This window comes from Camelus ferus, chromosome 8 (genome assembly GCF_009834535.1).
Source record: "Camelus ferus isolate YT-003-E chromosome 8, BCGSAC_Cfer_1.0, whole genome shotgun sequence".
NCBI classification, from domain to species: domain Eukaryota; kingdom Metazoa; phylum Chordata; class Mammalia; order Artiodactyla; family Camelidae; genus Camelus; species Camelus ferus.
Window position 1 is genome coordinate 30,901,260 of NC_045703.1, and position 27,927 is coordinate 30,929,186.

The 27,927-nt window shown below is 43.2% G+C and overlaps 2 protein-coding genes across 2 annotated transcripts in view; both read right to left on the bottom strand.

The window, feature by feature from the left end:
• The window catches only part of DDO (D-aspartate oxidase), a 30,113-nt gene extending 23,447 nt beyond the window's left edge, over positions 1–6,666 (bottom strand). The window contains exon 1 of the mRNA XM_032484696.1: positions 6,592–6,666. The gene's annotated coding sequence lies outside the window, so the exon portion shown is untranslated. The remainder of the gene's footprint in view (positions 1–6,591) is intronic.
• Positions 1–26,429, bottom strand: SLC22A16 (solute carrier family 22 member 16). The gene is made up of 8 exons (XM_032484695.1): positions 26,290–26,429; positions 22,450–22,929; positions 19,264–19,381; positions 13,765–14,296; positions 10,285–10,412; positions 7,690–7,799; positions 6,592–6,691; positions 1–371 (listed from the first exon to the last, which is right to left on the bottom strand). Exons 1-8 carry the CDS (start codon positions 26,340–26,342, stop codon positions 174–176), a joined length of 1,719 nt encoding a protein of 572 aa, XP_032340586.1. The 5' UTR covers positions 26,343–26,429; the 3' UTR covers positions 1–173.
• Positions 26,430–27,927: the final 1,498 nt, after the last annotated feature.

Sequence of the window (27,927 nt, forward strand, 5' to 3'; positions counted from 1 at the left end):
GAATTCTCATCTTTGTTTTTATTTTCTTCTACTTTTATAAAACGTTTTAAAACTTTCTTACAAAAGTTTTAACAAGACACATATATAACATGACATATAAGAGATGAGACTAATGTTCCTCTAATACAAAGGCATTACATGGTATTTCAGGTGCTGGAGGGCACCTGGCACATTTATTTATTAGGACCAGACTCCCCAGGGCTAATCACTGCGGTGTTTTCCAACTCGGTATTATTGGTCGTAGGAAGTAATTTGCCTGAATTGCTCTCTTTTTCAGTCTCCTCCCAAGCAGTTGTCAGAGGCTTCCCAAGGGTTTCTGGAAGCGTGAATGTTAGTAATCCACTCACGAAGGCCAAAGACCCAACAACCAACTAGAAAGAATTAAAAATTAATTAAATAAATACACATCAAGGAAGAATTGTACCCTTCAGAGAATTATCATTTCTTAACCTTTTCCAGAGGGCAACAGAATTAAATTGGACAATGACAGCTGTCATTTTGATTCCTCAGCGAGATCTTTTTGGTTACTTACACTGGACTGGGGGTGGTCCTTGAATTCACAGGCTTAATCTGATCACTCATTAACCACTGTGGATCACCTACTCAACAAATCCCAGTTACTGCCTGCATTATTACCCATGCAGGCACTGTCCTAGGAGCTACACAGTGGGGGAAAAAGTCCCTGTCCCATCTTCCCAGACTCTAGAGTCTCGTGGGGAAAACCAGAGCCTTGGGTGGGGACTTGATGGTCAGGAACCATCTTAGTCAATCCTCTCCCTTCCCCAGTAATTGACACGCTATCAGCGTTCGGTAAGTGGTGGGGAATGAATGGATGAATGCATGCATGCACAAATGAACGCTTCAATAAACCAAAACCTACAGAATTTAGGGGAAAACAAAACAGAAGCAGTAGAAACCAATTGCTACTGTGCGGAAGGGAGGTGGGGAACGAGGTAGGGAAGGGTGGTTCCAAGTGATTTTCTATAAAAATTCAGTATTTCTTCACTTTCCAGGTTTTGACACATAAAAGGCAACCTTTTAGACTAGCACCAAGATGTTTGCTTTTAAAAATACAAATCATATTAAAGACTAAGGTCTGCATATCTATTCTCTGTTGATCATTACGAAGATCTTGGGTGGATTTTGGAACTAAATCTCTCTATGGTTTGTAAAAATGCATTTTGTCCTCACATAATTTAAACTCCTTTAGCAAAAAAATACTGCCTAGGAAGAGCCCATAAAAATAAATTAAGGCATGGTTTTTCTGATAAACCTGCATACTTGGTATTTTACTGCCTCTGAGACAGCGCAACTGTGACGTGACGTGAGGCCACATCAGTAACAGGCGTGACCTGGGAGGACAGCTCTTTATTTTGTTTTGCAGAACGCTGATAAGCTAACTCTCAGAAATACACGAGTAAGCCTAGAAGCAGCAGAATTGAAAGAGACATTGCAGAGGACATAGAAACCCCAGAAGAGCCCACTGTCAGGGTCTGAAAAACACTAAGTCTAAACAAGAAACAGAATCAAACGGAAGATGCAAGACAGGACTCAATTTCCCTTTTGAACCTGGTAGTAAGAGCTGTCGGGAACTAAGCAAACTCAGAACCCTGCAGCTCCCTTCTCACTCCAAGCAGAAAACCTGACCTCCCACCGCCCCTGGCCAGCTCCCCCAACCCTGACAAACACCCCAACAACCCCCTCCACCCCACCTCTCTGCCCCCTGGCCAGGAGGAGCCTTTGTGGCCTCTCACCATTAGCAGGCCCCACTCCTTTCTCACGAATTTTTCATCTCTGCCTTTCCATAGGCTAGTTTCCCTTGGTAAAAATAAAAGTTCTTGAGCCTCTTATAATCTCCCTACTCACTCTGCCCAGAACTTGTACTTGCTCCCTGTGTGGCTTAACTTGTCTGCTCCTCAGTTTCCTTATCTGTAAAATGGAAATAATAATAGTACCTGCCCCCAAAGAACTGTTGAAAGGATTAAATTAAATAACATATTTAAGGCATTGAAAACAATGGTGGGCTTATGGTAAGGAGTCAATAAATGTTGGCTGTCTTGTCTACTCCGGTTATTTTTTGAAACAAACAGAAGAGGCCCTGTGCCTCAGCCCGCACCCACTCTGGCCCCGAGCGCCCCCTCCTCTCCACCGCTGTCACCGCTCTGCAGCATGGCCCACTCCCACCGCCCACAGAAGCTGCTCATCTCCAGTCACAGATTCCCAGCTGCCAAACCAGAGGGATGCTTTCCTGTTCTACTCTTTCTTAGTAATTGTCCTGTCATCCCTTCCTCACCTCCTCTCCTCCTCTGGGTTCCTGGTCACCTCCCCATTTCCTTGGCTGCTGCGTCTCAGTCTCCATCCCAGACCCCTCTTTCCATCAGACTGGAAATGCCACTGTTCCCGGGGTTTTGCTCTTCTGTCTCCCTCACTCTCCCCTAACCTCTTCATAAGCTGACTCGCAAATCGGCACCTCCAGTGTCCCCTGAGCCCCAGACCTGTAAAGGCATCTGCCTCCTGGACTCTCCCCTGGCTGTCACGCAGGCACCTCATACTCATCTTGCACAATTCGAGTGCACTTTTCTCTCCAGCCCCAGAACAGCCCTTGCATCCCTCCAGCTGCCCCCTCTACTGCCCCCAACTTGCCACAGGTCCTGTGGATACGACTGTGTCTTCCATCCTGTCCTCTTGAGCCCACCTTTAGTCTGAATGTTCTTCTATTCTGATCTCCTTTGAAACCCCTGCCCCTCCTTCCACCCTTATCTTCTGACTCCCACAACCCATCCTGGGTATTAGCAATAATGCTTGCACACAAACTCAGACTAGCCCTGTTCCGTTTCCCCTCTAAGTTTTAGCTTTTCTTTTCCTTCTGCCTGAAATTCCCTTCTCTCCTTCTCCACCTGACTGACTCTCCACATGACTGGCCCCTCCAGACACAGATTAAACGCTCCTCCTCCAGGAAATCTCCTCTCTGGCCCTAGCTTGGGTTGGTCACCCTCTCCTATAACCCCATAAACCCCGTATATCCCTACGGCAGCCCTCTTCTCTGGGGCCTCTGCCTTCCCCACCAGACTGGACCTCTCTCAGGACAAAGCCCGTTTCTTTCACCTCTGCACCTTAGCACCTAGCACGGAGGCAACTTCAAAGTCAGCACTCAGTAAACCTTTGCCATATGAGTTGATGAATACAAAGATGTTGTGAATTAGGTGTCCACTTTTTTTCTTAGATTATTAGAAAATAATGGCTGATAATAAAAGCCTCAGAACGAGTGATTTTCATGTGCTGTTTTTCAAAAGAGAAAATATAAACTTTTATTCTAGATTAGTGTTTCTACTCCTCAAAATGAAAATACTGGCTCCCCAGGCTTAATAAATAAGCTTAATGAGAAGTTTGTTTTTTACTCATTAAGAATAACAAGCAACATTTGTTGTATCCAAAGGATGCACATTCACAGAATTCTTTTGCAAATATACACAAGACCCCACTGACACAGGTTGTCCTGGGGAAGGCGGACCAGGGTCAGGGTGGAAAAGGAACTTATTTCTCTGCATCTCCTTTAGCTCTTTGTTTAACCTATGCAGAAGGCATGGCATCTAGGTCTGAACCCAAACTCTGTCACTTTTAAGGTGCTGTGTTAACCTTGCGGGAATAATTACCTTCTATCCATCAGTCTCTACATCCATAAAATGGGGATAGCAAATACAGTACCTGCAGACTCTGATGACTAATTTTTGTAAAGTACTTAAAATAGAGCTGTAATTTTAGTGATTTTGTAGCAGTTTGCTTTTATAGATTTATCTATCTTCTTCTGGGTGGAAGCTTCTTTTTAAAAAATGTTTTCCATTTTTATGGAACGCACAAAGAAGATGCTTCAGGAAAAGTCCATGCCCTAAAAAGATTGGTGGACTCTCCAAAACCCCTTCCTATGCAGGCAAGACCCCACCCCGACCTCCAATTAAATGAACTTGACTAAGTGGTTGTTACTGGGACATGAGAGATCCACACTGAGCCAGTGATTCCCAAAGAGCAGACGCACACCACCTGGGTGTGCAAGGTGATTTTTGTTAGGTAATCTCAAACAATTTGTTTTATTGTGAAATTTTGTTTGTGAATTTTAGGAAAACCTATAACTAGTATAACACCCACCATTTCACTGTTATTATTGATTGGGGCAAAGCTAAATTTTTTAAGCCAGCCTATTTGATTTAAAATATTAAGTAAATTATAGCATGAATGGCCCACAAGGTGAGAGAAACACTTTGCTGGACCCAGTTGTGGGGACACAAAATCCCCTATCCTGCAAAAGTTCAATAGTTTAACTGGGGGACAAAGACATCCATGCCCTTAATACAGCCAGACTGTGGTGGCAGGCTGTGGAAAGGGTACACACGGATGCTATGAGATCTGGGAGAGGAAAAGGTGGGTCACTGGACATGGGTGGCTTCCTTGAAGAAGTGGGGTTTGCTCTGCATCTTAAAAGATATGTGGGGGCTGCCTCACTAAACACCTGTAATGTTTGGCCTCCTGTTAGTCTAGTCGTCCGGCAGCGGCAGTGCGGGAGGGCCAACTGGGAGTGAGGCAAGTGGGGCCAGTTCTGGTCTCGCCTCGCCAGCTGTGTAAGTCATGGCCACTAAAGCCAGAAAATCCTGGCAAGGCCGCCGTTCTCCACAAAGCCTGGGAAGACCCTGTGAGAGGAACTTCACGGAAACACTGGGAAGGAATCGCTGCCTTAGCTCATGTGACGGTTCTGGGAGCCCTTCAAGGCTCTAACCCAGGTGAGATCAAGCTTCTGAGGCAGTCTGAGTCCTAACAATTCTTGGATTTATCTCTTAAAAAGAAAAAAAGAAAAAGGTCTATATCTGTCTTGTTTATCTGACTATCTATCTACCTACCTGTCATAAAATGTAAGTAATAAAAAGCATAAAATAAATGCACAGTTTAAGAAATAATTATAAAGCAAACACATCATGGTCTTGATCACCCACAACAAACACAGCTTGCACCCCAGAAGCCTCCCCCTCCCTCCACCACAGGAGAAGGTCCTGGGTTAGTCACTTAGCCTATCCATTTTCCTGGTTTTAACATCACTTTCATGGCTATAGAACGTTTGTATAAAACTGTTGCCATTCTCTTTAAAAAAAAAAAGATATATGGAAGTTTGACTAGGGGATGGGGGTGGTGGGAGGTGGGGGAGAAGCATTCTGTGTAGAGGGAGGTGCAGGCAGAGGAGGGGAGGGGCAGGCAATGAGCAAGAACAGGGTGGGGGAAACAGAACACAGAACAGAATAGGGAAGATGGGCAGGGGTCAATCTGGAGAGGACGAAGAGTATCAGGCAGAGTTGGGGTTTGTTCTGAAGGCGAGGGGCAGCTGGATTGGAGCTGTGGTTCGACAAACTACTCTGCTGCGGTGGGGATGGGGGTGGCAGGGAGTGCAGGAGAGGACCCAGGAGGCTGAGGGTGACGAGGAATTGAACAGAAAGCAGGCAAGCTAGGACACTTTTGAGAGCTGAGAGGATTTGGTGTCATGGACTGGGAGGAGACTGGGGGAATATAAAGTGATACTAAAGTGTCAGGCTGGAGGCCACAGACTCCCACCCCAGAGTGGAGCAAAGAAGCGAACGTTTGTCACCAGCCAGCTGGGTTGGGGAGCAGGGAACTTGTAAGAAGCCCATGGGGCTAGCGGAAGCATGGGCCTGCCGTTTGGGAGAGAAGTCAAAACTCAGGAGAGGTTTTCCATGAAGGGATTGGGAAAGATGGCCAGGATGGTCTTGGAGAGTGAGTGTCTTTAAGAGGCATTTAGAAGAAAAAAGAGGAGCACTGGAGGAGACTGAGAGGACACCACCTAGGGAGAGCCACGGCCAAGAAGTTCAGGGGAAGGAACCTGGGGGAGGCGAGAGAGGCTAGCACACGAGGGCTCTCCCCTAAGTCACTGCAGCACCTCAGGCCACCTCTCACATCCCACACCATCCCCTCCTCCCTGCCCCCGAGCTTTCTGGTCTCCCATCTTCCTCCTGACCAGAGGGTCGTACAAAACCAGGTGTGTAGCTGTGCTCCGTGTGATCTCCCAACCTCTCAGCCCATCCACAAGGGAATCTGCAAACTGGACAGAACCACTCTCACTCTTCATAACCAGGAAAACAGCTCACACTACCAGAGCCAGGAGGACACATACAGGCAGCCTTGCCCGTGAAGAGCCTCTCAAGTTTCAGAGAAGCTGAAAACCACAGATCCCTAAATCTCTCCATCAGGCACCACCGGATCCTTCCAGAAGGAGCAGCCCCCAGAACTGGCCTGGACCGGTGGGAACACAGAGGCAAGGGCTAGGCGCAGGAGGTAGCCTGTGGATCCAGATTTGGGTGGAGGATCAAGGGAGAGTTCAATTAATTAGCAGCTCATGGGGGTAGAGAGGGAGAGCACGATCAACGAACAAGAAAACCACAACCACCCCCCTACTTACCAACCAGTGAGCTATTAATAAGGTTTCTACAAACCTCCAGAACTGAATTACAAATTGGCTTCCAGTAAATAAAAATACAGACAGCAGTTGCTCTGCCCCTCTGCTATCTCGGTAAAGTTCTATAAACTGATGAGTACCTGGGGCGTAAAGATCCAAAAGCTGGAGAGATAAATGCAGAATGGGGCCACGATGCTTCCCAAACGGCCCACCATGCTGCCGCTCCCCACAGCCAGTGACCTGGAAACACGAAGCGCGGTGGTGAGACAGCAGCAAGAACAGAAGACAAGCAGGGCACAGATGATGCAGAGGGTGAGGCAACAGCTGCCCAGAGCTTCTGTCCACCCTCCCAGCAGAGGATAAATAATAACACTTAAGTCGGCTTAATATACTTGGAAATAATTTTAATTTTTCAAGAATCGTTCGTGATTTATATTTGAACTCTGTGAAACAGCGGTGTATACAAGCATGCAGATAATTCAAGACAAGACAAAAAAAGGGTAAACCAATCCTCATCATGAGGTCCTTACATATACTGATTCAGTCTAATATTGAGGATAGCATCTTGTTTTCTAGGGCAGGGGTTTATTCGCGCTATGGAATGGGGATTTGGGAAACTAAAAGATTTCTATCTATGGAACATTCTGTTTCAATTTTTTAAAGTCAAGCAATATTTTAGTAAGTTTCCCTTTGAAAGTTATCTAAAGAAATCTTATATAATGTCTAGCAGGAAGCAAAGAAAGTGCTTTTCATGTGAATAAGTATCTCTTATTAAGCCAAGGAGAGAGATGCCAGGAGAAACCAAACCGGCCAAACGCCTTGATCTCAGATGTCTAGCCTCCACAACTGTGAGAAAGGACACTTCTGCCATTTGAGGCCCCCAGTCTGTGGTGTTCTGTTGTGGCGGCCCTAATAAACTAATGCAGCTGACATCAGGACATCAAGAGATACGTCCTGAGAAAACTAGCCCTGAGTCATATGGAGAGTCAGTGTAAGTCAACTGCATCTGAGGTTTAAATGGTTGTAGGATAAGAGAGTGTTATTTCGAAACAACCTCTCTAATATCCTTGCTAATGACATACAGACAAAACCTCAGATTCATCATGTAACCTTCCCATATCTTGGAGCTCCAGTAACTTCTACGGAAAGAAAGCATTTATACTCAAAGGTCAAATAAAATGAAATTGCACATAAGTGAAAGATAACAAGAAAACAACAGAAAAATAAGTAACTCCTACCTTACAATGGTTGGATACAGCTCTGCTGTATAAAGGTAAACAAGGCCAATCGCTGCCCCTATGGAAAATTTCCCAGCCATAGTTGCCACCACAAACCAAACATGGTAATCCTGAAAATATATATATTAGCAAAATAGACCATCATTTAGTCATCAAGTAATATTTTTAAAAGAAAAACAGAAAACCCTTAAAATTACTACTTAAAACTTTCTAATTCTCCGGTATTTTTCAGAACAATGAAGAGTTTTATTTTTGTTTGAGTGTATTTTGTAAACTCTATTCATGGTCCACAAAAGTTTTCCCTCTTTATGAAATGTAGAGGAAAGTTCTACTGTGCTTCCCCCAAGCCTCGGAGATTTCAAATTACCAAATAAGAAAAGCCATTTGGGAAGAGACGCTTTGGAATGAGGCCTGCCCAGATGGTGCGTTTTTGCTGTTGTTCCTGACATGTTTCACTTCCAGGGGCCCCAAAGACCTCCCGTACTCCACCTTTTCTCTCCTCCCCCGTCTACCAGCTGGAGGTTGAGACTCTGGGGACTTTGGTTCCCTGTGTTAAGGATGGCAGCACCTCTGTCGACCTGAGACCCTGAATGACTCCATGGAGCCAAACACTCCCTCATCCCTTTCATAGCCACCAGTGAGGTACAACACATCGAACTTCCTAGGAGCAATAAATAAATATCTATAATGTGAAGTCACTGAGATTTGGGGATGCCTCTATTAAAGGAGCCAGTGTCACCTTGTCACCTTAATTACTATCGTAGATAATATTTGTTAAATGAATTAATGGGACTTTAAAAAAAAAAAAACTTGTATTATGTTGCCACTACCATTTGGAGAGAAATTTTATTAAAGAAGAGAAATTTGTAGTGAAGGGTTAGTGTTCTATTTCTAGAAATCTCCATCAGCCACTGTCCTGTCTTCCCCATCACTGCTGGGGCTTAACTGCTGTAGAACTTGAGGGTTCCAGGATTCCCCTAAATCTGCACCAGCTCAAAGATAGCTTCCATCGATTCAACTAAAATAACTGCAAGACACTTGAAAACAAACAAAAAAGGTGTGGATGAAGCTCCCTTGAACTGGCAGAGACCTCCTTGTCTTAAGTAGTTTTAACTGATATGCATCAATTGTATATATCAATCACTTGGAAATTTCAATCCATAAAACATTTGATGCACCAACCCCGATAATTAAGTGAAGCATTACTGTAAAAGGAAATCACTGGTTAGCTTAAATTTTAAACAATATGCAAAACTTAAAATGCCTTGATCTAGATGTTGAGATACTACTGCTTAAGAACGATATAATCACTGGAGAAAATTATATAAAATATTTTAAAGTATCATTATAGTGACCATATTTTCTAAATTCAGAATGAAAATACAGGTTCTAAGAACATTTTGGGGGGAAAAAAGAGGGGCACTTCTGGGTGCAAGAGGTATTCTAGGGGATGGAGTTTGCCAAAATATAGAAATATGAACGTCGTTTCAGTAGTTTATGGCAGTGTTTCTCACTGAGAAATTGCATTTTTAAAAACAAGCTCCTTGGGGGATTTATGCATGTTAGAAATTGGAAACTACTAATCTATCACAGTGAAAAACAAGACTATTTAAATTGGAACAATCCTGAACATAAGACTCATTATATCTTTCAGCTGTCTCCATGGCTCCCTGCCTCCTTCAGGTTTCTGATCACACTTCTCTGAACACACCATCCTCACTCACCTTAGATAAAATAAAACAGTACACCTGTGTGTTCCCCTCCATACACAGTCATTTTCCATCCCTCATCCTATTTTGTTTTTCTTCATTATACTCAGAGAAACTTGACTTACTGCATGTCTTCAGCACCTAGAAAAGAATCTGGCACATACTAGGTGCTGGATAGTTCTTTAACGAATAAATAAAGGTTTAAAATGACAGTAATTGCTGGAAGGTGTAATCTACTCTCCTCGCTCAAGATTATCCTGTTTGGAGAGGGGAGGGTACAGCTCAGTGGAAGAGTGCATGCCTAGCACACATGAGGTCCTGGGTTCAATCCCCAGTACCTCCATTAAAATAAATAAATAAATAAATAGTCACTATATGCAGATGACAATATCATATATAGAAAATCCTAAAGGCTCCACACAAAAGCTACTAGAGCTGATTAAAGAATTTGGCAAGGTAGCAGGATACAAGATTAGCATACAGAAATCGGTTGTTTCTTTACACTAACAATGAAATATCAGAAAAGGAATGACTATACTTCAATTAAAAAAAAATAATAAATAAATAAACCCAATTACCTTCCCTGTCCCAAAGAAAGATTATCATGTTTACAAAATACAACACTGGCCATCTCTGGGAAATGGGATTATGGGCACTTTTTTTCACATTTCTTTTTTCCTTAAATTTTCTACAGCAAACTTGTTCTACTTATATAACAGAGAAAGAATAACTTTCTTTAAGAAAATATATTTTAAATATCTTGTATATACTCTATCCATATGTCTGAATTCATCTTCATACTTCATGTAATAAGCTAAAAATGCTCCCAACAAACTACCACAGTATAACTAACCATTGCCTAAATTTAAAACATAAAATAACTCACCTTGGGGATCACCATCATCACAGCACTGGCCACGGCACTTGAGATAAGGGAGAAAATCAGAATGCTTCTTCTCCCTACACGGTCCATCCCGAAGCACACAAAGATGTAGGCAGGAATCTCCACTAATCCTGTCATGGAGCAAAATGACGCATCTCGATAAGTCATAGTGTCCAGATGAACAAGGGGGCCCTGCCTTCTAAGCCCCCTACTCAAAAGGAACGGTCAGCCCTCTCCCTGCTTCCAGGGGCTTCTAAGAACTATCCACCAACTGCCTGTGAGGCAGCAAGCTCTACCAGTTTTAAACTCACTAGAGTGGGGAGGATGACTGCTGTGACGTGCACTAATGCTCACATAATCCACCTAGCATTTATCACCTGTCCTCGGGATCTTATCCCCACAGGCGGGAGCTCCCCAGGACACAGCGCACACAGCACTGGAGGATGACCAGTTGAGTGAGTAAATACGTAAGCTAACAGACAACACTGATCATTTCTGACCTTTGGCTTCTCCTGCGTGGCAGAACTATGGGGAAATTCTTGTACCGATAACTTTAAACTTAGAAACTAAAGTAGGAAAGTTTAGGGTCGACTAGGTACGAAACTGATGATAACTGCTTGGTAGATTTTAAACCTGAAAAATCTAACATGAATCTCCCACAGAACGGGGACTTTGTCTTGGATCTCTTTTTATTCCCTCCCTCAGAACAAAAAATAAAGAGCTGAATCCAAAAGTCTGTAACTGACTTAAATGCCCTTCCATGGAAGAACCAAAGTTTAAATCTTAGAACTAGAAGAAAAAAAAGCTTTACATCTTACCAGCCAGAATGCAACAGGGAGCAAGCAAAAAGATCTCAGCAAAACTGAGTGAACCCAACAACAGCCTTTGAGGAACTGTCCCTGTTCACCAGCCTGGATCTTCCACGCAATTCAAAAGTCAGTTTTCTCATCTCTCTGCAGCTCACCTAACCTCAGGATACTACCCAACCCTGCCTTTTAGGGCTGATATGCATTTGCCCATTCAACTACAGAATGTTACAAGCACCTTACGAGGCAGGTCTGGGCCTACATGTCTCCTACAGCCTTGGGAACATATCACAGGGGGTGGATATGCACTTTCTGGGAGAACAGTCTTAGCACTACATCAGAAATTAAACTCAGGTGCAGCTGCTCAGAAAAACAATGGCTGGGCAGAGGCCAAAAAAAAAAAAAAAAAAAAAAACCATTCTGAGCCCCGCTGGAGAGACAGTCTCCCTCCCTCTCATGAATGTTAAAAATAAACAACTCCAGAGAAAATGCCTCCCTTTCTTTCACAGCCCCTTTGTAAGAGCCAAGCCTGCGGGCCAGCACAGTAAGTACATCCATTACTCTACTCTTTTTTTTTTTTTTAAGAGTTTATCAAGCACTTTTCAGGATCAAATAAAACAATGATTCTCATGGGAGTAGGTCTGGATTATTAGCCCCACTTTGCAACTAAATTAAGTGATTTGAGCCAAATGAGTAGTGACAGCTCAGGCACCAGGCACGTGAGGTCCTTGGGAGCCTCTTTCTTGCAACCTCTCTCCCTCATGTCTGATTCTCTCCACGTCTGACTCAGGGCTCCTCTCCACAACACTGTGTGCACGGCCACCAACCCGACCGCCTCCTGGAATCTACCAAAGCTGTGCAGCAACGGTGAAACAGCTGAAGAGACAGTTTAAGGTATATTCTACCCTGATTTTCCTTGAGTTGTTGGCTTCAGATACTGATACTATGTCTAACTTCTGATTTGACTCTGGGATAGAAAAGGTGCAAGCAATGAGGCCCAACCCTTCTGGGACTAGGACCATGTGCCATTATTTCCTTCCCTTTGTAAAGTGTATCTCTCCAATCACTCAGACCCCATTCCGCTCCCCATTCTACGTAACCCCAAAGGCAGGTCTTGAGGCTACTGAAGACTTTATCACCTGCAAGCAGCAAAACCTGCGCTGAAATTCCCACCAGCCCCAAACCATCTCAAGAAATGAAAAGTTGGTCAAAAATTTCACAGGACAGAAGTGTTGACTAGAAGCACCTATCAGCTAGAGGACTGCTGGCAAGGGTAGTGACATGAAAAATCAGACACAGCAGAGACTATAAAACCATGCTATTTGTCTTGGAAACATTTTTATATTATATGATGAGAACACCCAGTTTCCTGAGAATTTATATCTCCATCAAAATTAAGAAGCTATATCATAAAGATCTAAAACAGCAGTATTCCTGAGCTCCCCCATGCCACACATCCTCCCTTGATTCTCCTGGAATTTGCTGCTCTGTTCTAGGAATAGTGCATCATTTCTCAAATGGACACATAGAACAGGTTTGAAGTCAATATGGGCTCTTTTTACAAACTTGTTGGTCTGCCCAAAAAAAAAGTAAAGTTTTTTTTTTCTTAAAATGACTTCTCTCATAATTCCTGCTGAGCTATAATAAACAAAAACAGACATGACATTAGTGCACTTTAATGAGAAGGGGTGATATCTACATATAAAAAATGTAAAGCAAACTTTTCTAGGGATAATATCAAATACAGCCTACATGGAAATAACCAGGAGTTAAGACTAGCTGGACAAATGGAGATTTCTGATAATTCTCTCACATTTGGTATGAATTTGAAGTCACACCTCAATTGATCACAGCAGTATCTGAAGCTATCTTAACCTGCTACTGAACTGAAAGAAGCATAAATTATAGTTGCACGTATTTAGGTTACTTTACTGACTGAAATTCCTGAATTAAGGACATCTGAAGGTAGAAAGATACCAGAAGATCTCTGAGACATGTTAAATTTTAAAAGGAATGCAACCGGCAAAGAAGAAGATGTAGTGAATAATCTCACTTATCTTAAAATATAAAATGTTTATCTGCACAAATATGTGGAGATGAATTAAAAGGGATGTGAAAGGGTACAAGCCAAATGTTACAGGGTTACCTCTGAACGACAGTTCTGAGGTGCTGCTGAGCTTAAGGAAGGAAGCGAACAAGGAGAGGCAGAAAGGGAAGGAGGGACTCAAGTCTTCTGACTGTCTGCATTTTTTTTTTTTAAGTAAACATATGCATGTGTGATACTAAAAGAGGCCACAAAATATAGTTGGCAGTATTGTTCCCAGTACAAAAAAAGACAAAAACACACTCAAAGGGGGAGGGTATAGCGCAGTGATTGAGCACATACTTAACATGCACAAGGTCCTGGGTTCAATCCCCAGTACCTCCTCCAAAAACAAAATAAATAAACCTATTTACCCCCCAAAAATAAATTGAATAAATAAATAAACTTTAAAGGGGGTGAGGGTCTAGCTCAGTGGTAAAGTGCGTGCTTAGCATGTGCGAGGTCCTGGGTTCAAGCTCTATTAACACACACACACACACACACACACACACACACACACACACACACACACACTCAAAACTTCACAGAGATGTCACTTCATTCACTGCACTTAAATATAACTTAACCACTTACCCATGAGGAAGAGATTTAAATATTCATTGCCTCCCAAATTAACAGAATTCAAGGAAAAGCAGTAGAACCCCAAACACCCTGTGAACCAAGTCAGCCAAACAGTAAGTGTCCTTGTTCCAATATTGCAGTCATAAAACAGATCTGATAGGCTGTGCTTCTCAACTTCAGAGGGCTTGTTGCCAGCAGGACCATGGCAACTCAGTGATGAAAGTTCTGACAGTTTACAGGATCTCGTCTTATTCCACTTGGCCATCGTGTTAATTACTTTTTGTGCTTCTTCATATTTTCCCTCTGAGAGAAGCCAAAAAGGTGTCTCTGGGAGCATCCAACAGCACAGGACAAAGGGGACAGTCACTGTGGAGAGGATTATTTGATAGATCCACCAGGTCCTGACAAAGTAGCCTGTCAAAGCCACCATCATGGTTCCAAATGCAAAAAAGGAATGCAAGTGAATGGACACCCATGTCCGGGACTTCATGCCAACAAATTCTGTCACATAGACAAACACCACCACAAGATAGCCACTTGCAGCCTGCAAAACAAAGCAGAGACTGTGGTCCAGGTTAAAGGTCACACATATAACTACTAAGGAATCTGATCTCTCTGCAAATCACATACAGACAAGAAAAAATAACAAAGCTTTGTTTTCTGAAGCCTGTATCACATTTACACAGTGGAGTTTAATCTGATCCGTCCTTCTTCTTTAAGTGGGTCTTTTCATCTTCCCACACTTTGTCCACCCCAAAGGTAAAACTTGAGTGGTTACGCATGATATAAATGTTACACACTGCCTTTCGCTTCATTTAAATATTCCTTTACAGTGTGAATTTATTTCTCAGTTCCATGCAAATGTCTGTATCAATTTATCTACGTAGAGGAGAGCCTTATTATTAAATCCTAAGTTTTAAATAAGGGACAAAAAAATTTTGCTAACTTTGGTAGCTAGTGAGAACTTATGGTAACTAGTGAGAGAAAAAAAGGCTTGATTAAAGCTCTATTTTAACAGGCAACAAAGAAAAAAACAGACAAATTGGACTTCATGGAAATTAAAAACGTCTGTGAATCAAAGAACACTATCACCAGAGTGAAAAGGCAATTTACGGAATGAGATATATGCAAATCATATATCTGATAAGAAATTAACATCCAGAATATATAGAGAACTTCTAAAACTCAATAAAATAGACCCTTAAAGGACATTCGGTCCTATCCAAAGCATCTGTAAATCACTTGGTCCACACCAAACGGTCCTTGAAATTTGGTCCTATCCAAAACATCCATAAGCATATTTGGCCCATGCCAAATGGTTCTGGACAGGACCAGATGTCAAGTACCTTTTTTTTCATAAATTTATTTATTTACTTAAGTGGAGGTACTAGGGATTGAACCCAGGACCTTGCGCATGCTAGGCATGCACTCTACCCCTGAGCTGTACCCTCCCTGCTCAAGTACCTTTTGGCATGGACCAAACTTCTTATGGATGTTTCAAACAGGACCAAACATCTGCTAACCAAATAACTGAATTCAAAAATAGGCAAAGGACTTGGATTTCTCCAAAGAAAATACACAAATGGTCAACAAGCACACAAAAAGATGCTCAGCATTACTAATCATTAGGGAAGTGCAAAACAAGATCACAATGAGATACCACCTCATGGCCATTAAGATGGCTAGAATCAAAAAAGAAGGAGGAGGAGGAAGAGGAGGAGGAGGAGGGGAAGGGGAAGAAGAAGAAGAAGGAGAAGGGGAAGGAGAAGGGGAAGAAGGAGAAGAAGAGGAAGAAGGAGAGGAAGAGGAAGAGGAAGGAGAAGGAGAAGAAAAAAAAAATAACAAATGTTGGTGAGGATGTGAAGAGATCAGAACACCTAGCACCGTTGGTAGGAATGTAAGATGGTAGAGCCACTATGGAAAAAAGTATGGAAATTCCTCAAAAAATTAAAAATGTAATTACCATATGATCCAACAATCCCATTTTGGGAATATATGCAAAAGAATTTAAAGGGAGATCTCAAAGAAATATTTTCATACCCATGTTCATAATAGCATTATTCACAGTAGCTATAAAATGGAAGCAACCCAAGCATCCATCAACAAATGAATAAATAAGCAAAATGTGGTATGTACATACAATGGAATACTACTTAGCCTTAAAAAGGGATATTCTGACATATGCTACAACATGACTGAACTTTGAGGACATTATACCAAGTGAAAAAGACAAATACTGTGTGATTCCATTTATATGAGGTATCTAGAATAGTCAAATTGACAGACAGAAAGTAGAATGGTGGTTGCTAGGGGTTGGAGGGAAGAGGGAATGGGGAGTTATTTTTTAATGAGTACAGAGTTGCAGATTTGCAAGATGAAAAGAGTTCTTAGAGATGGATGGTGGTGATGGTTGCACAATATGAATATACTTAATATCACCAAACTATATATACTTAAAAATAGTTAAGATGGAAAATATTGTTATGTGTACTTTACCACAATAAAAAATGTGGGAAAAAACTATATTTTGAAAATGGGCCTATCTTTAATTTAACAAAATTTAAATTATATTAGCAATATGTGATCATTCATGGAATAAACAAAGAATGACTCAAATGATGGATTTTTTTGTGGAGGGGGATAGTGGGGAAATGATTAGAATTTTTCTTACAAAATTATTTCACATTTGACTTTTATAAAACAAATCATAAGCTAATTTTTGTAAAATCATTCTAGAGGGCCACTGATTTCCCCAAAGGTCTCTCTTAATCCTTCGATATTTGAATCATACTCTTTTGTATGAATCATACTCATCTTGTCCTTATCCCTGTGGATGTTAATTTCTTCGAAAAGTTAACTGATCTATCTCTGCCAGATCCCAGTTTGTCAAGGGATCTGCATAGGATTCAGGCAGTTTTACCCCCATTGCTTTCAAAGACTTTTTTGTAATCAGGCATCTTTTGTAAGATCTGCAATTTCACTTTGCATCAGAGTCAGAAAGAGGCTGGCCTACTAGTGGTAAGCAGGGAGGGGCTTGGTGGGGACTATTGTATTAGTGGTCAGTTTCATATTTTGTGGCAATAGCTTTCATTTCCCCACAAAACCCTGTAATTGCAACACTCAGATAATGAACCCTGATAATGAGGACTCCTATGTCCAAGAATCCAGTTGTCTGGTAAATGTTAGTTGCTATTAGAACAAAGAAAGAAAGATTATACTTCAAATACTACAAATTTCCCCATTAAGGAAAGCTATAACATGAGTCCCCAAAATGTTTTTTTCAATGCCAATTCTTTCTGAGTCCACACCGACTTCCTACTGGTTACTTCTGTCACTGGATGCAGACAGTCCATACACAACTGCCTAAATAATTCCAGAAAACTCTTTGACTCCATTCACACCTGTCACCTCCACTGATAACACTCAGTTCCTCACATCTACTCTGACCCCACTGCCGACAAAGCAGCTAGAATGACCACTTCACCCCTGAATCCACTGAACCCCTTCCATGGATTCCAACTGCCTTCAGGAAACCAGGCAAACTCCTTATCATCCTACAAGGCCCTGCCTAATCATCTCCCTCTTCTTCATCAACGTATTTCACCTCCTCTCTGTTCTCCTGGCATCTGGACCTTCAATTCTTTCTCATCTCAGGGCCTTCTCACTTGCTGCTCCCTCAACCTAGAAGGGTCTTCTCTTACCTAAGCCTCAGACTAAAAAGTCCCTGACTCTCCAGACTCCCCACCCCACCCCCAACCACAGGACCCCACCACTGTCAGTCCTCCACCATTAATACTGAAGGTATTTTTGAAGATGGCCTGTCAATGTCTTGCCTTGGGTTATGGAAACAGCCTGGTCTGGTAGCATTACACTCTGTGGGCAGATCAATAAATGTGCTGAGTAAATGAATCTGCCCACGTCTTCCCTACTCAGAATTGTATCAAAAATACATTTCCCCAAAAAAACAAATGAAAGAGAAAATTCAGGCCACATTTTACAAATGTATTCTACGGGTGGCTATTTCATTTTCTTGGCTCTGGAAGTCAACTCATGATATTCTGAAAGACCAAAGTAGATATTTTTTAATTAGCCTATTAAGTCTTCCCAAAGAGGGCTCTGCCCTCTCTCAATATCTGTCTATGCCTCTGTTGAACCTGTGTGAGCCACCATTCCCAGAAGGTCTCTGATCAGATCTCACTCTGCATTTCCCCTTATTCTGTCTTCGATGGAGACAGAACTGCTGGTTGTTATCTTTTGTATTAAAAACTCTCTACATTCCTAAATATATGTACACTTTTTTTTTAAGATGCAACACCTTCAGTTCTCCTAAATTTTTTTTTAAGTGCATCCTTCTATCCTTCGCCATCTGTGTGGCTTCCAAGGAAACTTTTCCAGCCATCAATGAAGACTCCAAAACAGAACACACCACTTTGCCCTCTGAGGGGTTCAGTGACCTCCTCTTCTGCGACTGAAGTCTTTGACTTCTCTCCAGACCTAATTGTCCATTCTGGTGAGAGGGGATGCACGCCCTGCTCTGCACGTTCAGCAAGATCACAAGCTCTTCCTGAAGATAAAACTTCCCTCTGTTATCCTTGACCAGTGACCTCCAAACAGAATCACTGCTCCTGTTGTTTGGTGGTTTAGAATCTGTCTGGAAACCTCACTCAGTGTGCAAACAGCTCCCTCACTCGCTGGTCCACTTCCAGTAACAGTCATCATTGTAAGGAGCACCTAGGCCGTGCCAGGTACTGAGCTGCGGATGCTTACCTGAATCTCACTGAACCCTGGTAACAACCTGGTGAAGCAGGTATTATTTTCTACAGTTTACAGATCAGAAATTAAGGTTCAAAGAGGATAACAATGTGTTTGCCCAAGATCACATAGCTGAGAAGCCAATATCAGACCGAGCTGGGATTCAAACTCATGCCCTTTCCCCTCCACTCCCCTGTTCCCCATAACAAAAAGGCCTGATGCCTTCTTGTTTTCATTCTTCCAGCACATTATGCAAATGACTTTCTTAACAATGTACCTTAAAGGCTTTTCGGCTCATGCATACAAGGCCTGACTAGACTGGTATAATTGCTCCGAAGTAAAATAATTCACAACCATTATTTGTAATGGTTACAAATAATGACTTTTTTTCCTTCTTTCTTTCCCCTATGCCTTCCTCCCTCCCTCTCGTTCTCCGTCTCTTCACTCTCTTTTGCTTCATTGTACTGGTTAGACTCTCCAGTACAATGCTAAGAAGTGGTGTTTCACAGATCTTTACTGTTAGTTGATTGTGGAATATGGATCATGTGTCGGGCATAGAGTCAAAGTTTCTGCCTAGTAAGCAACAATTTTTCATTTTAATGAATTCTATTCTAAGCATAGGTCACTAATATTCTACAGAAAGACTCCTGCAGCGGAGGATTCGAAATGAGCAAGACTAAGAGAGTTAAGGTTTAATATAAACGTACTGCAGTAGAATTAAAGAGGTTAAAAAGCAACAAGGACAACAACCCAACTCACAATAGCAAGAAGAAAGCGTGTGATCATGAAGCTGTAATAATCAAATGTGAATGCCGCTGCTACGCCAAACAAAAATATACCGATGCTTGTGGACCACAAGACAAGTCGTCTTCCTGCCCTGAAAAACAAGAATCACACAGTGGAAGGAGCAAGGCATGACTGCAACAGTTTAAACATCCACATTAATTCATGAAAGATGAGTATTACCTATATTTTCAATAGTTTATGTTTGTTGTTATTCATTCATTTATTTAGAGCAAATCATGAGTTAACACATGATTTCTTCAAGAGGCCAGTTTTTTAGCAGACAGGCCTCTACTGGAGCTGCTAATACACACATGATCACTCTGGGTGGTCCCCAGAGGACCTCCTCACTGGATCTGGAGGCAGGGGAGGGAGGACTTGTCCTTTCCCTGCCAGGACCTGCTCTCTGACTGTTGGACTGTCTTCCCTGTCAGGCTGGCTCTGCCCACCAAGGGTGAGGCAGCTCTTACTAAGCCCCTCTAAAAACAGAAGTCTTGCTACACTCTGCTCCTAGAAGAAGTTGCCTTATATTTACTTGCCCTATATTTTCATAATTGGGAAGAGCATTTCTTTGTCTAAAAAGCAAACAAATATAACAATTATATGCCTGCAGATTTTTAAAAATTGATGTATAATTCACATGCCATAAAATCCAACCTTTTAAAGTATGCAATTCAGTGGCTCTTAGTGTATTCACAGAGTTCACCATCTAGTTCCAAGACATTGTCATCACTCCAGAAAGAAACTCTGCACCCAGGAGCCATCATTCTTCTCCCTTTGTTCCCTCTAGCCCCTGACAGCCACTAATCTACTTTCTATCTCCATAGAGTTCCCTATTCTGGACATTCTATACAAACGGAGTCGCACAATATAGGACCTGGCTTATTTTACTAAGCACTACGTTTTCAAGGTTCATCCATGTTGTAGTATGTATCAGTACTTCATTCCTTTTTAAGACTAAGTAACATTCCATTGCATGGTTATACTAGAATTTGTTTATCTATTCACTAGTTGATAGACATTTCCACTTTTTTGTCTATTATGAATAATGTTGCCATGAGCATTTGTGAACAAGACTTTGTGTAAAGGTATGTTTTCAATTCCCTTGGATATATACCTAAGAGTGGACTTGCTGGCTCAGATGCTAATTTTATTTATTTTTTGAGGAACTGCCAAACTGCTTTCCAAGGTGGCTGCCCCCATTTTACAATCCCACCCATTCCTCCACATCCTTGACAACACTTGTTATTGTCCATCTTCTTGACTATGCATTCCAGTGAGTGCACAGGGGTATCTCCCTAAGTACTGATGTACACTTCCCTAATGATTAATGATGTTAAGCATTTTTATATGTGCTTATTGGCCATTTGTATACATTCTTTGGCAAAATATCTATCCAAATCATTTGCCCGTTTTCAAACCGGGTTATTTGTCTTCTTATTGTTGAGTTATGAGTTATTTATATAATCTAGATACTAGACTGTCATTACATACATGATTTGCAAATATTTTCTCCCTGTGAGATGTCCCTGACAGATCATTTTAAGGCAAAAGAATACAGTTCTGAGATTCCAACCAACAGGCTTGCTCAGTGCAGAAGAGGATATGCAAGCAAACTGGAAACAGTCATCTTCATGGCTTCAACCCTCTTTGCTCCCACATGCACCAGTAGGGATTGTTGGCCCTAAACATGAATGTTCCCCAATCTTATTTGAGCCTGAATGCCATTTAAAACTATTTTTCATCCATCCCTATCAACCCCCTCTACCACCCACAAAGTCTTCACTCTCAGCAGATGAGCAGCCCTCTCCTGCAGAGAACAGAGACCATCAAAGAGAAAGCCCCACAACTTCCTGCTCCGCCCACCTGCCAGCACCACTTACATCTGCCTTCAGCCTTCTCTTCTTCCCTCCTCTCCAGGGACACACACTCTTTTCTCTCCAAATACCATTTTGCAAGCTTTGTATTGGATCATGTCTCTTCCCACTTCCTCTGAGGCCTTATTCTACCAATTACTTCTTTTCCCTCTCCTCTGACTCCTCCTCTTCAGTTCAAGTCTCTTCTAGCCAAAGACAAGAAGGTTCTCTGGACCCCTCACTCCTGTAGCCACCTTGCATCTTACATTTCCTCCCCTGACAGACTCACCAGAAGGGAGTATCAACCTCCTCAACCCCTGTTTTCTTCCTCTCCCCACCAGCAACCTAACTTCCACACTCCCCAGGAAGACAGTTATGAAGCAGAAGATTCTTAAACATTGAAACATAACTTCAGTCACCAAATAATCACTAGACTTCACTTTTGCTCCAATTTCATTATTCGAATACCACCTCCTGGAGGGGATATGGGTGGTGGGGGGAAGACCTGGGTACTCCACCCTTTGGGCTTCCATAGTCTTTGCCTCCATTGCTTTCACTTCTACTATGGCCCTGGACACAGCAAAGTCCTATAATTTTTCTTTGTATGTGTTTGTTGGCCCCATTAGACTGGCACACCCTGAGGGCAGGGATTTCTGACCTAAGCAGTTGTCTCCAGGTTCCCAGTGCCTAGCACAGGCCTATAAAATTCACAACCGTGGAGACCAAAGAAGTAAGTTCATCTCTGTGCTTTAGGACAGGTACTCAAAGCATGGTCCATGCCCATACAGAGATGAACTTTGCTTTATTTTAAGAGTTACATATTCATTGTAATGTGTATTTTTAAAAAATATATGACTGGCATATCACACAATTTCATGGGTATCATTGCTTAGGACCAGTCTATACCTCTTAAAAAACAAGTCTATTTAAAGGAAAAAAAAATCAAATAACATTGAGTGGTCATATGTCCAAGGCACTTTTTCTATATTAATTTTATAATAACCTTCTGAGGAGAGTGCTATTATTTTCATTGCCAGCTTACAAACAAGATTTTGAAACATAGGTTAGGCAATTCACCTAGGGTCCACCAATCACAAATGGCAGAACACAGGTAGCTTGTCTTCAGAACCCAACCCCTTGACAGTATGTTATTTTGTGTCCCTAAATAACAGACCAGCAACGAAGTATGTATTTAGAGAGGTATGAAGATGACTAAAGTTTTTAACTTAATTTCCTGTCCCCTAAGAAAATCACACAGGGAAATGAACCCTACACTGATGCAGTAATCCTAAATAGTCCATTTTACCTGTCAGAAAGGTAGCCGAAGATCACTGCTCCCAGCAGGACTCCAAACATAAATATGGGCTGGATCAGCCTTCCAAACCATTCCCGGTTACACACCAGATCCCACTCAGTCACCACGGTGCTTTGCCACTTGCTCTTGTCATAGATGTAGCCATCCAGGCAAGGAAAGCTACTCTTATGGCCGTTATAATCATAATTCAAACTCGACTTGTCATCCCTTCGGAACCTGCGGCAGTTTGTGAGCTCCCAGACCTCACCGTTCTGTAGCTGCACTATGATGTGATCTTCCCGGCCTATGGAAAATCGGGTCCAGATGTCCTCCAGCATCCAGCCAGAGATATCGTGGAAAAGAACCTGACTCACGTTGCCAGGGGGCCTGCAGGTATGCTGGGGGGACACTGACAAGAACACAGAAGCCAAGTAGTGGATACCACAAGAGATGTTCTGGAAGGCACATATGAAATAGAGGAATATCTGGTATCTGCAAAGAGGAAAAAAGGAAGTTATTTCTGGTCTATGGGCTAAAAAAGGACTTAAGCAAATATGAAAAAAAAATCACGCTGGGAAGATCTTGAGCATTCTTTCAATTCAAACTTACTTCCCTCTTACAAGGATAACTTCCTGGGGCAGGGGGTGGGGGGAGTCCTAGCTCCTTAGGCATCTAGCATTGTAACATATCATTTTCTCCCTTATAACGATTGTTGCCATCAGGTGTCCCCCAAGCTAAGGTCCCTTAAGAACAACAGACTTAGAGATACAACATATCACTGTGCCCACAGCTGGAGAGAAACACTAACGGAAAAAGAACGATACAGACACAATAGACAGAAAACCCAGAGAAAAGAAAAAGCAAAGATGATCAGAACTCCCAGGAAATAGACCAATGCCACCTGGGTGACAGGTGAAATAAATTACTTTCAGCCCTAGATTTATATCATTCTATATAATGAAGTTTAACTGGTGTTATCCCACTGTGGCTGAGTATGGACTCTGGAGCCAGCCTGCCAAGGTTTGACTCTTGTCTCTGGTTACTTAGCTCCTGGGTCTTTGGGCAAGATCTTGCCCTTTCAGGGCCTCAACTTCCTCATATGAAAAATGGGTTGTTGTGGGATTGTAAAGAGTTAATACATGTAAAGCACGATGACACACTGTAGGTGCATGTAAGTGTTAGCTGTTATGGTGTTCAAAAGGTGAAGTCAAAGAAGAAGAGCCTAAAAGGTTCATGTACTGGGGAAAAAAAACACACTACCTATATTCACTGGGGGAAAAAAATACTACCTATATCCATAGATGTAAGTCAGTGACAAGGCTCCACAGTCCAACTCTGAAATTTTTAACCATCTCTCTCTTTATCCCAAGGTAACTCAGAGATCCGGGTTCTTAGATCCCCAACACAGATGCCTGAATCTCAGTTTCCTCAATTCCCTCTGACAGGGAGCTTCAGTTACGAAGTTTTTGTAACTTCAATAGAGCTTCAGGACAAGTCTTGGAAAGGTTTTTTAATTCTTCTTAGTGTCCCACTTTTCTTTCTTAAAGGTGATCAAGATAGTGCTTCCCCATCTTAAAAATGACTAATGAGAAATTAGAGATAATTAGGGTTTTCTGCATAACACTTTCACTAGGTTTCCTTGAGACTAAATAATAATACACTGTAACCTCCCTTTGTATTTATTAACAATAGAGAGATCAATTAGAGCAAATGCCAGAAAAAATATGGAGTACCGTATTATGGTCACACTGTTTTCACCTTTTGCTGTAAGCACTGACTGGTTACCCTTTTCCTTCCTATAAGCAGCTTTCACAGTCTACACTTCCCATCAGATGAGGACTCAGGTAACAGTAACAGCCATGATTTACTGAGAACTTACTGAATGATAAGACTTTTCCATACATTATTGTGGCTGGCTAAGGATTGTCTCCCAAAATCCTTTCTCCCAACATGGTAAGCCACATCTGACTATGTGAGTGAGGACAAAGGGAGCAGCAGACCCAGGTGCAGAGAGGAACCCCCAGGCTGTGGATGATGGAGCTGCCTCACCCACTTGGGTCCCTGGATGACCACATGGAACAGAACCTGCCGGGAACAGTTACCAGAGAGGAAAAAACTTCTAGCTGAGGGATCTCTTTGTTACAGCAACTTAGGCAAACACCAACTAATGTAAGTACCTTAGTTAATCCCTAAAATACATGGGGAAAGAATGGTATTAATAACTACTACCTCTTAGGATTACTGTGAGGATGAAATGAGAGGCTGCACGTGGAGTCCTTATAATAAACATTTGTAGTACTATTATTACCCTCATTTTACAGATAGAGAAGTGAGAAGTAAAATGCTCAAGACCATACAGTTAATACTTGATAAGCCAGGGTTGGAACTGTGACATCCATCCCCAGAGCTGATCTTGTAAATCCCATGCTATTCTGCTTCAAGACCTAGCAAGGACCTGGCCGGGTCCCATGGTTGTGCTCAGGAGAGCATCACGGTTGAGAGCATGGGCTGTGGGGGCCAATGGACATCCAATTCTGCTCTGCTACTAACAGGTTTGTGATTTAGGCACAAGCCATGTTTTCTCCTGCATAAAATGAGAGTGACCCACCAATCTTACGGGGCTGCAGTGAAGATTAAAGAGGGTAGCATGTACAAAGAACATGTGACAGAGCCAGGCATAACTCAGCATTCAATAATGCATGTAGCAGGAGGAAGCAGGGGAGAGCTGGGGCTTCCTGCCCCTCTGCCTGCTCAACAGCTTCCTTTTTGTGGACACTGGGAATCACAGCCAACATTTGTGCAACTTTTACGTTGGAGAACAGCACCACATCATCTCCTCACCACAGGCCTGGGAGGGAGCTAAGGCATGGATGATTATAATTCTCACTTTGCAGCTAGGAAACTGAGACACAGTACTCCCAGGGTCAACTAGAGGTACGTGACAGACCAAGATTCAGACTGAGCTCCAAATCTCTGATCCGCATGTTGTATGGCCGCTCACTTCCTCTCATCCCAAAACGTTCTGGGTCAGACAGAGGAGTATTTCTCCATAAGTGAGTGAATGAGTGAATGAGTGAATGAGTGAATGAGTGAATGAATGAATGAACGAATGAATATATTTTAAATTTTTAAAAGCAATTTGGCAAATGAAAAGAGAGTGACAACTGCACAAAGGTTTAAACTTAGATCCCACCTTGCGGGAGCTGTGGGTCCTTGAGCCCATGAGTCTCAGTGTCCCAATCATTAAAATAAGGATTCACCCCCTTTGCAAGATTCCGAGGGCATCAAATGAAGAACTGTGTAGCTGGCACATATTAGGTTTCTATAAACGGCAACAAAGTCTGACCAACTGTTGTTCCCGGGGCAATTCAATACCTGCCAGGCACTGAGGGAGACTCTACCCTCTGGGCAATGAAAGAGGAGCCCGTTTGGCGGATTAGAGAAACGAGCCGCCAAGAACAGGCACTCCTCTACTCGTGTGACCTGGCCTCTTCAGCCCGGCCACCTCACTCCGGCTGCCGCAGAGGGTGCACCCCACGTTCCACCTGCCAGGGGGCCGGCGAGCCGGGAGAGCCCCGCACCCACCACTCCCGAAGCTAGCCCCAGCGCCCCCAGTCTCGCTCTGGGGAGGTCCCACCGCCAGAGTTCTAGAGGGCAAGCCCAGCCTGGGGCAGGAGTTTGGATGCAGGCCTCTCGATTTCTCTGAGAAAGGAGAGTGGGTGGAGATGATTTCCGAACACGAGCGCAGCGCGAGTACCCCGCCGCAACGGAAAGAAACAGACCCCACCGGAGCCTCCATCCACGTGATGCCCGCTCCCCTGGCACCGTCCTCCCCCCGCCCCCACCTCCTACCTGCCGAAGTGCCCCACGCGGTCAAAAATCATCTCCAAGTTGCGGGACCCCATGGTGCCGCCGTGCGCTGCGCTGCGAAGCGGGACGCGTTGGGCTAGTCTAGCGCTGGGGGCTGCGGGCACAGCGCCCCGCCCCGCCCCGCCCCGCCCAGCGCGGAGGGCGCCGCGGCAGCCGCGAACCACCCGGCCCCCCCTCGCCTGCTCGCCGCCCTCCCGCCGCGCCTCCGGCCCGCCCTGGCTTCTGCGTCCTCCGCGCGTCATAGTGCTCGAGTCGCGCGCGGAGCTAGCTTCTGTTCCCCTCTCTTCGCTTCCAGCTAATCGCCGCCGCCGCGGCCTCTTCCCCGGCACGCTGGGGTCCCGGAGCCCGCGGTCGCGGAGCCCGCGGTCGCACGGTGCGCCCACCGCCAGCTCCGCCACTTCCTGCGCCCTCCCCGCCGCCACTTTAGAGCCTTGACACTCACCGCGTCCGTTTTGGTCGCCGCCCTAGAGGGAAGCGCCAGCGCCTGGGAAAGTTTGTCACCCGACAGCCCAAGGCGGGAAAGCGGAGGCCTGGGTTGCGTCGGAACCGTGCGCCTGACATCCATGGCTCTCAAACTTTCGTGCATCTATCCCAGCACTTGTCTGGGCTCCACTCTAAGGCACAAATACCGCTTTTTCAGAGAAGTCCAACGGTTCGAGGGCCAGGACAGGGATCTACTAGAGCAGAGCAGAAGGAATGGATTCTGATGACTGAGAAGTGGCAGGATCTTGCAGGGCTGTGTGAAAGATTTTATGTTAACCAAAGGGCAAAAGGAACGTCCTGGGTAGACTTAAACAGAATAATGAAAACAACAAACTTGTACTTGAAGAGGATTCAAAAAAGAGAGGAAAGCCCATCTTCCAAAGTACTTCCCTCACCTACTTATCACAGAGCCTGAAATAACATCATTTAGAATTCACTTATTTTTGCTATGCATAATCCTCTCTAGGTATTTTCTTTTGAAATGCAAATACTCCTGGAATGATAAATCCATTAAGTAATAAACAATATGGAGTGGATTTGCTAAATAGGTAGATTCCTGCTAACTTAGACTTAAGGTGGGAAATGCTGGGGAGGTACAGCGATGTGGGGAGGAAGGAGAGTGAGGGTAGTTTTGCCAAGAGCTGACCCTAGGAGGAAAGATGGGAGCCACAGAGGCCGGTCAAGACCCTATATTGCTTCAAAGCACCAAAGGGAGAGTTACCTGGAAAAGATATGGAGAAATTTGAACTTATATTTGCTATTTTAATTACACCAAATAGAAATGGCACAACATAGATAGAATGGACCAGTTCCCTGAAAGACTAAAACTGCCAACATCCACTCAAGAAAAAAAGATAACAAGGAATAGCCCTGTCTCTATTAAAGAAATTGAATGTGTAGTTAAAAATTTTCCCACAAAGAAAATCCAAAGCCCAAACATTTAAGGAAGAAATAAAACTGATACACATACACTTCAAGGAAACGGAAGACTAGGGAATACCTCCCAACTCATTCTGAGAACCAGAATTACCCTGATACCAGAACCAGTCAAAGAGTTAAGAAAACTACAGACCAATATATCTCATGAATATAGACATAAAAATTTCTTGACAAAATTTTAGCAAATTGAATATATCT

Coding starts and splice junctions, on each gene's coding strand:
- SLC22A16 (XM_032484695.1), bottom strand. CDS start 26,342: ATGGGGTCCCGCAACTTGGAGATGATTTTTGACCGCGTGGGGCACTTC. Junction 19,382..22,449: donor TTCGGCTACCTTTCTGACAG/GTAAAATGGACT, acceptor CTTGTTTTTCAG/GGCAGGAAGACGACTTGTCT. Junction 7,800..10,284: donor TGATGATGGTGATCCCCAAG/GTGAGTTATTTT, acceptor ATATATTTTCAG/GATTACCATGTTTGGTTTGT.